This window comes from Pleurodeles waltl, chromosome 4_1, assembly GCF_031143425.1.
Source record: "Pleurodeles waltl isolate 20211129_DDA chromosome 4_1, aPleWal1.hap1.20221129, whole genome shotgun sequence".
Lineage (NCBI taxonomy): Eukaryota > Metazoa > Chordata > Amphibia > Caudata > Salamandridae > Pleurodeles > Pleurodeles waltl.
The window spans coordinates 91,827,837-91,840,687 of record NC_090442.1 but is presented as its reverse complement, the minus strand read 5'-3'; the positions used below and the strand labels follow the sequence as shown (position 1 = coordinate 91,840,687).

The following is a 12,851-nucleotide window of genomic DNA, read 5'->3' as shown; positions in this document are numbered from 1 at the left end:
GGAACAGAGAAACGAGTTTCACTTATGTGCACTGTGCCTGGTTAATCAAGCTCCCTTTGTTCAGTCACCCACTTTACACAATGGTTTCTGGACTGTATCACACATTGAGTCTCCGTCCCTAAAGTCTTGAAGACTACTTTTTTCAATATCTGCATCTTGCTCTTTCTTTGAGCACTATACAACCAGCTCCTGCTTTAAGAAGCCCTTGGCTGAACATGCCATTATTCATTTACTAATACATTCATATCTCAAGACGGCAGAAAAGTATTCCAGAGCACCCAGTCATCCAGACACTTAAATTCACCCAGACCAAAAAGCCACCGTTCCAATGTCTAAACAAATTTAAGGCAACCATGGATGATCAGAAAATTGCAAATTGAAGCAACTTTGTCTCAAGGGGGGTGGGGGGGAGCTTGCAAGCAAGCAGTTAGGCAAGCAGTTGGGCAATATCCCCAACAGGCAATCACAAAGGCGTTTAAATCTTTTAAATATGCAAACTAAATAAAAATAATTTTTATACTAAAGTGGTGTATATCTAAGGTGAATGTATAACGCTTGACTGTCGCAAGGGTTTTAGGTATTGCAAGGTCCTTAAATTTAAAACCACATGCAATGTCTCCTGGAGCCAGGCAAGGATTTTACCAAGATATTTGACAGTTTTGATAAACTATAGCCAGAATCTCAATGCTTAAACAGGCAAAGGCATTTTCCATAACTCAATATTTAACAGGCACATATTCACTTACCCTAATTCAATAAAAGAAGAGGGAACTGGCTATACCTTTGAAGATGTGGTTTGTAAGTTTCATCCCTGGGGTCATCTTTGAAAGGGGTTTCTTCTTCACTGATGAGTAACTCTTCTTCATCACTAGTGAAACAGATTGGAGAAAACAACAAATAACTGACAGCCATGAGATGCAATTCCTACAATATGAATTAATGCCAAAACCAATATAAGGCAAATCTTGTCAGGAAGGTATATTATGCTACTGTCGCTGGAGAATGTGCCATCCACTGATATATGTTCTACACCAACCTGCTCAACATGCACAAAGGTGCAATTAAAATGTTCTAGTTAAATATGACACACCATAATGGCCTTTGTTTTCCTTCAGTTAAATATCTAAACCCAACGGAGGACATTCTGGTAGGAGGAAACGGTACCAGATTTTCATGCTTTGCATATGAGAGGTGAGCATGAAGTGTGAGTAGCCGCAAACAAATGTTTGAAAATAATCTACCCACAGTGAGCGCACACTAAAGAAAGCTCCTTGGCCTGCATGAATATTCATACTGTAAACACAGAACACCACAGTTGTCTTACACGCATAAACAAATGATGTTCTCAATGAGGAAATTCGATTTTATCCTACTAAAGAGTGCTTTTTGTTTGACAAATAATAGTCTGTTAGCTATAGAGTAACACGATTGTATGGTTTAAACAATACATCTTGCATTGTTTCCCTTTGTACTAGCCTTTCCAAACTTCTTTAGAGTAAATTAAAAAGTGCTGTGTTTTATGGGTTTAGTCTCATCTGTGTAAAATATAACAGCTTGGTTAAGTTTTTTTCCTCTTCAATTCAGATACCTCATTTGTGTAGGTGGGCCAAGTGCTTCTGACAGGGAAGAGCCAAAAACATGTCGAAATTGAGGGGTGGGAACCAAAGCGGGTCCAAAAGGGCAGTTAGAAAAAAAAAAAAAAAAAATTAGGCATACAAGTGCAGCAGAATTTTTATTGGTATAGATGAGACAATGCTGGGAGGTAGGAATTTTGTGGATCCTGCAGATTCCTGAAGGTTCCATCACAAAAATGTGGGAAAAATGTGTGATCTCGTGCAAAGCTGGAGGTTTGCAGGGCATTGTGGGTAAGAACATGGTGCGGGCTGCATGTGAAACACACCACCCTGGAATCACCCAGGTGTTTAGTTTTCAGATGTGTCTAGATCTTGTGGATTTTTCTACATGGCAGCGTCCCAAAGTCCATAAAGTGCAGCCCTCACCATTCCAAGTGGGATGATTTTGAGATGTAGCCAAGCTCTCATGGCCCAAATGTAAAACCAAAACCCAAAATAATCAAATATCTTCTTGCTTGCTGTGGGTAAGATGTTTTAGAGTGTGGGGGAGAGCTGAAAGACTGTTACCCCCTTCAGTTGGGGTGGAGGCATAACCAGGCCCATACTGGTGGGTAGCCACCACCCCACTATTTTTTTTTCTAATTCCCTGGCGTCTAGTAGACTTTCTGCCTCCCGGGGTGTGGATCAGGGGTAATTGCCCCATCTGCCCACTGGTGGGCAGAACAACTTTGTCCCCACTTATTTGGGGTGGGGGTATGGCCATACCCCACCTGCTTATTTTTTTGGGGAAAAATAAACTTCCCTGGTCTCTGGTGGGCTTTCTGCCCCCCGCCCCCCCTCTGGGGGCAGATGGGCCTTCCAAAAATAGGCCAATCTGATAAGGCCAACCGTAATGTGCCCCCATGGGGAGCAACACTTACCCAAGGGCCTGCCCCCCCCCCCTAAAGAAACACACACAAAAAAAAAAAAAGAAAATCCCTGGCGCCTAGAGGTTTCTGCCCCCCCCCTCCCCCCATGGGGCAAACTGGCCTCATAAAAATAAGCAGAAATGGCCTAAATATAATTTCCCCCCTAGGGGAGCGACCCTACTCTATATATAAAAAAAAAAAAATCCCCTGGCACCTAGTGCTTTCTGCCCCCCCCCGAAGGGGAAGATCGACCTAATAACAATAGGCCTTGAAATAATTGCCTCCCTGGGGAGCGACCCGTATGCCAATTTCACTTGCAAAAATCGGCTTCTGAAATGCTCTGAGAGACTTCAAGGGGAAGGAAATTCATTTCCTTCCCTTTGAAGCCTCTCAGGCCCCCATCACATGCTGAGCATTTCTCTTCCGATCACGATGGGGAAGTGGCCTCTGATTAGGTCAGCGAGCGAATGCGCACTGACATCATCAGACGTCACGGGGGGATGGGAGGAGAGGGTGGGAATCAGGTGTGGAAGGGCTTGTGCGTCGATCCGGTAGGGCTGTGCGTCAAATTTCCGGTCGCAACACAGGTGCTGCGTTGATCTTCTCTCAGGAAGTCGGGCTGCGGCTTTCCGGTTCTGCGATTTTCTTGTTGCAGGGCCAGATGTGCGTCATTTCCAGAAGGCTGTGCATCGATTTTTGGTGCACAAGGAGTTTCCTTGAAGAAGTGAAGTTTTTTTGGCCCCAAGACTTCAGAAAACAGAAGGCAAGCTGAAAGCCCTTGGAGAGCACTTCTCAGCAAAGTCAGAGGCCAGCAAGGCAGCAGTCCTTCACAGCAAAGTAGTCCAGGTGAGTTCTTTGGACAGCCGGCAGTTCCTCTTGACAGGTTGCAGGATCTGGTCCAGAAGTGTCTGTGTTGGTGGGGTCAGAGACCCAGTTTATATACCCAAAAATGCCTTTGAAGTTGAAGTGCACGAGGCCACGTTTCAGTACAGGTCCGTCTGCCAGGGTCCCAGTAGGGGGTTTGGCAGTCCATTGTATGAGGGCAGGCCACCAGCCTTAGAAATGTAAATGTCAGACCCCCCACCCTTCCTGCCCAGGAAGACCCATTCAGTAAGCAGATGAGTGCAGATGTGTCCAAGTGTCCTGTGTTTGAGGTAGTCTGGGTGGAATGCACAAGGGAGCTGTCAACCAGCCCAGCCCAGACGTTGACTGGAGATAGGCTGTAAGGCACAGATGGATTTTAAGTGCAGAGAAATGCTCACTTTTTAAAAGTGGTATTTCAAAAACAGTAATATAAAATCCAACCTCACCAATAAGCAGGGGTTTCTATTACTATTCGGGCCATATTAAACATGACCTGTTTACCCCTTCCTGATCAGAATCTACCACTTAAACAGTATATGAGGGCAGACCTAATGCTAGCCTATGAAAGGAGCAGGCCTCACAGTAGTGGAGAATGAATTTAGGAGTTTTCCACTACTAGGACACACAAAACACACCTGTATATGTTCTGCCTTTTATCTACATAGCACCCTGCCCTATGGGTTACCTAGGGCCTCCTTGGGGGTGACATATGTAGAAAAGGGGATGTTTAAGGCTTGGCATTTACTTTTAAATGCCAAGTTGAAGAGGCAGTGAAACTGCACACACAGGCCTTGCAATGGCAGGCCTGAGACATGGTTATGGGGCGACTTATGTGAGTGGCACCATCAGTGCTGCAGGCCCACTAGTAGTATTTCATTTACAGGCCCTGGGGACATGCAGTGCACTTTACAAGTAAATTAAATATGCCAACTGGGTATGAGCCAAAGCTACCATGTTTAAGGGGGGGTGGCATATGCACTTTAGCACTGGTTAGCAGTGGTAAAGTGCGCAGAGTCTTAAAACCTGCAAAAACAGTGTCAGAAAAGTGGAGGGAGGCAGGCAAAAAGTTGGTGGGGTGACCACCCTAAGGCTGTCAAGTCTAACAGTTTCTATTTTGTGGCATAACATGTTTGTGTTGCCAGTCTGTGATTATCTCTAAGCATCTTTGCAAGAGTTATGGTCATAGCTGGCTTATTAAGCCTTCTGTACTGTCATCAAGCCTGTCGGGGGAGCAACTGCTTGTACTTTGACAACAGGTGCATAGACTATATCAGAACAGAAGGGGGTGAGTATGCAAAGGTCCCTGATCAATGGGCAGACAGTGAATTCACGTACTTGTATGTAATGTTTTGGCATTTTCCGTCTTTGTTGCAACAAATCTGTAGACAGGTGGTCCCTGACCAAAAACGTTGTTAGGCACAATTGACTTAATTCACACTTGTGGGTGTGGTTGTCTGCAGATGGAGTCCACATTAACATGCATTCCACATAGCATACAGAAATTACCATGATTCTGTACAGCCCAGTGCCAAATGGTCAACGATTTTTTACAGTAGCATACTCATTGCTATGCCCTGCTTATTTTGGGAAGCAATTGACATTTTTGTCTGTGAATAAATGAACTGCCTTCCCTCTCACTTGTGTCTGGGCAGCTTTTACAGCAAGCCCTACTGTACTCAGCAGGAAAGACACAGATACGTTGCTGGGTCCCTATTGGAAACCACCCCCTGCCCTTTCCTCCTAGTATATTGAAGTGAGGTCCCATTCTGACAGCAAAACACGTTTCATTATGTTCTCTGGCTCCACAGGCCCCTTATGTTTAGTTTTTTCATGTACTCTCCCAACAATTTGTGGGATGCATCTGTCAAGACAATGACCATAGGAGTTGGTTGTCTAAAAGATCTGCCTAATGTGATGTTCTTGCTGTTCCATCACTGTATTTCCATGTGCACTCTACCACTTTACAACCACTAGATCTTCCCAACTCCCCGTTGTCTGACCAGTGTCTCTGCAGCCATTTCTGGACTGGTCTCATGTGGCCTTTGCAGTAGTGCAGTAAGCGCACCTTTGTTTATCTCTCACTTTGAGGGTTTTAGGTTGCAACTTGGTGCAGACGTCACAGCCCTCTGGCATGTGGTAATGGGTCAAGCACAAGTCACACATTTGACGTATGCCCTTCTAGGCTATCTTAGGTTGACACTTAGGGCAGGACTTGAATGGCATGTGGATCATGTCCTACCAGCATTCTTCAGCCATGAGTTGAAAGGACCTCGTGATCTGCATGATCAAATTCAAAGGTAGATTTAACATGCCTGTGGTGATGTCATGGACGGTGGTGGTGCTGTTGCAGTACTCTGACCGCAGCAAGTCAGTGCAGATGTTTGCCTCAACGTTCATAGGTGTTCTTGAGGGCATTGAGAATGTTCCGAGTGATGTTGACAATGTTTTTGTTTCCTCTCTAAATGGGAGTTTTTTTAGTGAGAGAGGGCCTGGATTCAGAAGAAGGAGCCCTTTCTCTGTTATCCCCTCTTTTCTTCCAGGCACAGGTTTTCAGATTTTCCTCTGAGACGCATGTCCTCAGTCTTTTAGGCTTCTCAGACATAATTTACACTCTTTAACAGAGTGAGAGACAGAATGGCAGGCAGAACACAGACTGAGTCTGATGAAGCCTTTTTACATCCACTTGAAGGGCATTTCACTTAAAGCGAAGGCATCACTTTTGATGAAAAAATGGGTGAAAAATGTAGATTAGCCTCAAAGATGTCGAATGAAGCAAAATAAAACATTTTTCATATGAAAGCTAAGGAATAAAAACTAGGTAAAGTAACCCAGAGAGTATTCGAAGATCCTCTCAACATGACCCAGAAAAAAAAAAAGAACAGCTGTGGAAAACCGCAAGGGCAGTGTGATTCAAACAATTCAGTAAAAAGCTGGCCTGTCATTATTTAAAGGAGGTAAAACAAATTCTATGCACAGTGAGGTGGTCACCTGAATCTAAAGAATGACTTTCAATGTTCGAAAAAAACATGTTCTAGGAACCCTGCAAATGCATGAGAATATTCTTTCTATGCATCAACTATAAGTGAGGATCCTACAATGTATAATTGAGGAGTTATCTGTGTCTATTCATGCCAATATATTGCACGCTCCTGGAAGGAATTGCACACAATTTTTTCACATCTATTGAAGGCTAATCACTTGCTGGGAGAAGCTGGAAAAGTAATAGAAACTAACCTCCAGGAAACTCCTAAAAGCTACTTTTTCTTAATATTTAATAAAAATCTGACTTCACCATTGATTCGGATTTTAATGACTATTAAAAATAGTCATTTTTTGTAGCTGGTCCCATTCCAAAGATACAGTACTGATATAATCTGCACTCAGCTCTTCTACATGGGACAACTGGGCCTCCCTACAAGGAAAATTGTTTCCTTTTGCCATTATAACTGCAGATTAAAAATAAATTTGAGTCTGTAGTGTGGTTGGTTTTATATATCCTTTGCGTGTTAGCTTTAGGCCTTAGGCCTTTGTGCACTTTGCCCTGGATGTATTTTATTCGTTTGCTAGTAGCTTAGAGCCCCTGTGCACTTTGCTCAATATGCTTCTTATTTGGCTTCGTACTGTTATTTTCAGATAGCCAGTTCTACGGTGTTGTTTTTCTATTCATATCACACTGTTTTGCATACTTCAGCACTGATGTTCTCCATAACATATTCACTCTGTGCTTCAGTCAAGGATACAGTCTGGTACATTGCTGATAGACGTGGTTGGAGTTTAGACTTGGCATTTCTGCGTAGGGACATTTTGTGATCACGCTGACATATAGGTTATAAAATAACTTCCTTGTCCCAATACACGCAAGAGGGAGATTCCGACCAGGGAACCACAACTAGATGCTGACTGCCTCGTTGCAGATGCTGAACCAAGATCACAGGCCTTTGCTCAGGTATGAAGGCTGATGTCTCTGCAGTGATACAGACAGGCAAGCTAGACGCTTAACATGCTGTGCTCGAAATAGAACAAAGCGGAGGGAGAGTAGAAACTATAATCTACAATGATTTCTTTATTCTTATGTTTTACTCTCCTGGTAACTATTTCAATCCTACTGTGTTGTATGGTTCTGGTTATCGCGGCTCATGCCTTATTCTCTAAAATACAGTTGTTTTATTAAAGCATTATATAAAACTTATACTGTCTTTGTCATTTGTATATGAGATCATATTGTAAATGAGAGAGCTGTTCTGGATCTGAGTGACCATGACTTCCCTGAGAAGTTCCAAAGATGTCATGCGCTCGGCTGCCCAATCATCTCTTCCCCGTGGGAGAAATGAGGCACTGCTAGTTAGCCGGAGCAAAAACCGGATTTAGGGTGACAGAGTTCCTTACACCTGGGTCAGACTCAGTCCCCCACACCGTTATAGATCCTGCCGCCTAGAAATCCAGTAGTCTCATTTAGGATAATGAGAGCCCACGCGACATGGCGCCGCCAACGTTTGGTCTGGCTCTAATGTTTGGGTCCGGCTGACTCTCTCGATCTCATATATACTTTGACTCCTCAGTTCCGTTAACGGAGACGTCCGTGGGGCTGAGGGTTTCCGCCACCACGATAGTGGTTGGTTGTTCAAGCTTGAACTTTGAAAGGAAAAACCCCGATATTGGTGTGCCTTTTTGGATCTCGGGCTATTTTTAGACAAATGGCGAATCCTATTGTGGTTAATATAACTAACAATATGCGTCACCCGCTCACAGGACACCTGATAGCACATGGACTAACTGTCCAAGGGGGTCCAGTCACTTTTGTGGTGGATGCCCATGCAGCCTATAGAACAGAACTTTTTTATTCTTGGGTCGTGTTTCCAGCAGTTGATGGGGGTACAAATACATTTCACGAATATACAGTTGCGAATGTCCCTGGACAATACAGGGCTTATGCAGATTTAGAGATACTTCTCTCTTATCAAGAACACCATAAGTGGCTTGATGGCGCCCTCCCACACACCGTGGCACAAGTTAGGCTAGGTCCGTTGAGTAATGATGGTCCGACCTGGCCTTTATTGGCCACTTATACACCATATCCTGCGGTTGCTAATTTGGCAGTGGCTGATGTCTGTCGTTAATACATGGACTTAACAAATACATACAGACGGTTAGTTCAGTTTGTAATGCAAAGCTTGAATACAAATGCAGCGCGAGCTGCTCCAGCGCACCCACAAGCGGTGGTTCCGGGTATTAATCCGGCCACTGTGCACTCAGTTATGGGTAAAATACCAGCTAAACGTGAGGAAACTCCATTTTGGTTGGCGCAAAAGATTAATACGCTGGAAGCGGTGTTTCCCCATACGGGCCCTCAGGATAAACATAGAATATTAACGATGTGTTTGCCGTATGGGATGGTTCCTCCGGTGGACCTTTGTAATACCTGGGGCACGGTGTTTGCCGCGCTCTACACAACGGCACATGGTACGCCGACGTTGGCTAATTTACCGGAGGTGCTTAAACAAATTCAAGATGAATATGGAGCTGCACCGGCCTTAGATTTGGGTATGCAGTTATTAGGCAACTTTGCCACAGTTTCTTCTATTATTTTGAGTAATCTCAAGGGAGAGGCTGTAACACTAGCAGTGCGAATGCGTCTTCGGGACGTTCCACAGATTAATCAAGAGCGGGAACTTCCGAGAATAATAGCAGAAACTTATTCTAGTATCGGTCGCGATAGCCTAGGGGCTAGACCGCAAAAACCCCAGTTGTAGGGTAAAAATAATAAAGATAATGCTAAACAACAGCAATCTGAGGGTACAAAAAAGCTCTGGGAAAAGAAACAGCAAACACCTAAACAGAATGAGGGACAGTCTCCGCAACCGGAGACCCCGCAGAATAGGTATAATCTCAGGAATAGGGATAATTTGAAAACGCCTGATAGATATCAATATACTGATACACGCCAATCTCGTTCCTTTCAGGACTCCTCAGAGAAGAGAAGTGAGAGAGGTGGGCGGTCAGAGCGGAGGACGGAGTGCGTGAAACCAAGACAGGATTCACAACGCTCAGCGGAGGTTTCTGTTAAACAAGAAGAGAAACCGCTGCAACAAAAACAGCAGTTTAAAAAGAAGAAGGTGGCAGCAGTCTCGGTTAGACATGCCGCTCAAGAAGAGAGTTCTCTTGATGAACAAGACATGTGTGTTAGCACTGTTGAACAGCGCGGCAGAGGTCACAATAGTTCGCCGGAGTCTTCTAGAGCATCTGGAGGTGAAAGCAACTGATGACTTCATACAAGTCGAAACGGCGGATATGCGAGTCTCTGATCCTGATAGAGTGTATTTAGTGACTCTGCGATTAGAAGGGGACATTGACCGCATTGTACACGCCATTTTTTAGGACCATATGGTAAAATCATATGATGTTCTACTGGCTGAACAGGATTGGCCACCTGACTTTGTTCGCGACTGTTCGGTTGGGGAGGATGTTATTGCACCTTCCTTCTCACCACTTGTTCCGAGAGAACTGGTGGAGTCCTATAGTAAATTGTGGGCTCTGGCACAAGCTCCCGCCTTATATACGTGGGGTGGGATAAACAATCACCTTATCATGTAATTCCAATAAAGGGCGAACCTCAGCCACAGCCACAGTATCCTATCAAATTTGAGGCTAGGGCATCGGTTAGGCAAATTCTTATAGAATTGGAGTACCAGGGTGTAATTGAACCATGTGTCTTGCCGATGAATAATCCCTTATTTCCAGTTTCTAAACCGGACCATTCCTATAGGATAGTGGTGGATTACAGACATTTGAATGGTCATACACGCACATATGCGATACAAAATTCACATAGTGCAGCGCTTATGAACAATATAATGCGTAAAAAATACAAAACAACGTTGGATATCTCGAATGGATTTTTCTGCCAAAGTATAGCGCCCGAAAGTCGGGACTATACCAGTTTCAGTGCGTTTGGCTCCCAGAAAAAAAAATGTCGTTTGCCTCAGGGGTATAAAAACAGCCCAGGACTGTTTTCCGCTCGCGTGACTGAAATACTGCACGAGTTGGACCCTGAAGCGTTATCATATGTTGATGACATATCTGACTGACGATGAGATTCTACAGCATCTAAGGCGTGTATCGCGCATTGTTGTGGGGTTTGCAGATATTGGCTATAAGTTTAATTTTAAAAAATCAAAAATTGCCTTCCTCAGTGTCATTTTCTTGGGATATGAGTTGTCAAGTGAGGGCAAGAGCTTAGCGCCACATTTTCTGGAGAAATGTGCTTTATTGCAGCCTCCAAATACGGTTCGGAAACTCCAGTCATTGTTGGGGTTTCTGAATTTTGGCAGAACGTACATTCCTGAATATGCTACGCGTATAAAACCTTCATACGAATTGATTCGCCCGAATTTTTCAAGTAGATTTTGGACGACTGAGCATACACAGATATTGCGAGAATTACAGACTGATCTCTTATCAGTTAAACACTTACATACACGGGACAATAAGACACATTTAGTCATCAGGGTGATACCTGGGGCTGTTGGGTTTACGTATGTCACTTTTAATGAAGGTGAGACAGTCCCGATTGCATACAAGTCTCACTTGTATTCTTCTGCAGAACAACGATTTGCACAGACTGAGAAAATACTCACTGCAGTACAGATGGCTGTGATTAAAGAAAGACCACTTGCCCAGGGCCAACGCATCATTGTCGTTTCCCCGGTTCCGGCCTTAGAGGCTGTTACTAAAGCGAGTGTTCCTAATTCGAAAGCTTTACACCCGCGATGGATACTATGGGCAACGTCTTTGACAGCCACTGATGTAGATTATGTATTTGACCCTAAACTGCAGACTCAAGAATTTCTACAATATGAAATAGAATACCCAGTCCCTGCTGGCACATTACCTATTGACCAGTACCAGATGGGCATGTATACTGATGGTTCTGCGCAGCCAGCGGTTGGGACTAAACAGCAGTATTCTGCTGCATGTGCGGTGGTGAGTGGCGCGATGAAGGGGGAAGTGTTCTGCCCCCGACATACTTATACTAAAACCTTGGGAGATTGCACGGCGCAGCTAGCTGAGCTCAAAGCTTTATTGTTGGCGTTGGAGCACGCAGATCCGGCGAAGTTGACCTTGTTGGTATGTGACTCCTACTACTGTGTGCAGTCTTTCAATGAATATCTACACTATTGGAAAATGAATGGGTTCAGAGATTCTAAAGGCAACACCATTAAACATAAATTGTTGTGGGGTAAGGTTGCGGATCTAAAGGAGACGCTTCCTAAAGTCCATGTTGTACATACACTTGGGCACCAGCGCATTGGAATACACGTTGCTGGGAATACTATGGCTGATGAAGCCGCGAAATCGGCAGTGGCTGTCGCCACTGTGGCCGTCGCCACTGTGGCCGCAGTAACTCGTTCGAGTTCCAAACCAGACACAGAGATTTCGGCTGCCATAAAGGCTACGGCTGATGGTAAGCCCTTTCCTAAAGGATTTCCTTCTATAGTTACTGCTTGAATAGTGCACTGAACGCTGTTGTTAATATTCCAGGCGTTGGTGTACGTGAAATACCCAATAATATCGAGAGACCTCGATTCATTTCTGCAGCACATGAGGGGGCGGCATCTGCACATGCTGGTGTGGCTGGCACGATTTCACTTTTACAGGCTCGTTACTGGTGGCCTGGTCTCTATAAAGAGACAAAGCAGTATGTCCTTTGTTGTGACGTTTGTCAATAAATTAAAGCTTCGTCGGCTAGATGCCCGCAGCAGACGCCCCTTCTAATTTCAAATAAACCTTTACAGTGTGTGTACTTGGATCATTGTGGTCCACTGACACCAGATAGTGCATACAAATATATTTTAGTTGCTGTAGATTCGTGCTCCAGATTTGTGTGGGTCTGGCCACAACGCTCGGCTGACGCTCGAACTGTTATTAAAGATTTGCGCATCTTTGTCGATACATTTGCAGTTGCGGCTTTTCATTCGGACCAGGGCCCTGCTTTTGCCTCTAAGGCATTCAGGGACGCCATGGCTTCGTTGGGGGTCCAGCTCCAATTCTCGTCTCCATTTCATCCCGCAGGAAATTCTGTCGTGGAGCGATTAAATCGTGATTTAAAGCAGTCCTTGACGGCCAGGGTTATAGGTACGGGTCGTAGTTGGCTAGCCCACCTTTATGGAGTACAGAGAGGACTTAATAACTTGCCTAGATGGTCACTGGGGGGGTCGTACTTCATAGGAGTGCCTGTTTGGAACACAAATGTATGTTCCTGATCTAGATGGTCCTGGTGTGGAGGCGGCAGATACGCCCTTTGACATAAATGATTGTGTCACTGTTTTGCAGGATTTACAACAATTTCGTGAAGATAACTCTTCTGCGAGTGCTGCCTCCTCGGGAATTAAGGACGAGCCAGTAACACCTACTGGTTGGATACCCAGGATTGGGGATCTAGTGCATGAAAAGGTCGCAGTAAAGAAAGAATTTGGTCCTTCTTATCGAGCACCAGTCCCTGTGTTGG

At 44.6% G+C, this 12,851-nt stretch overlaps 1 protein-coding gene across 2 annotated transcripts in view; it reads right to left on the bottom strand.

The window, feature by feature from the left end:
- Positions 1 to 12,851, bottom strand: part of ZFP91 (ZFP91 zinc finger protein, atypical E3 ubiquitin ligase) — a 132,589-nt gene that overhangs the window by 59,576 nt on the left and 60,162 nt on the right. For both annotated transcript variants that reach the window (XM_069227826.1, XM_069227827.1), the window contains one exon: positions 782 to 868. In XM_069227826.1, the coding sequence (XP_069083927.1) occupies positions 782 to 868 (87 nt within the window). The remainder of the gene's footprint in view (positions 1 to 781; positions 869 to 12,851) is intronic.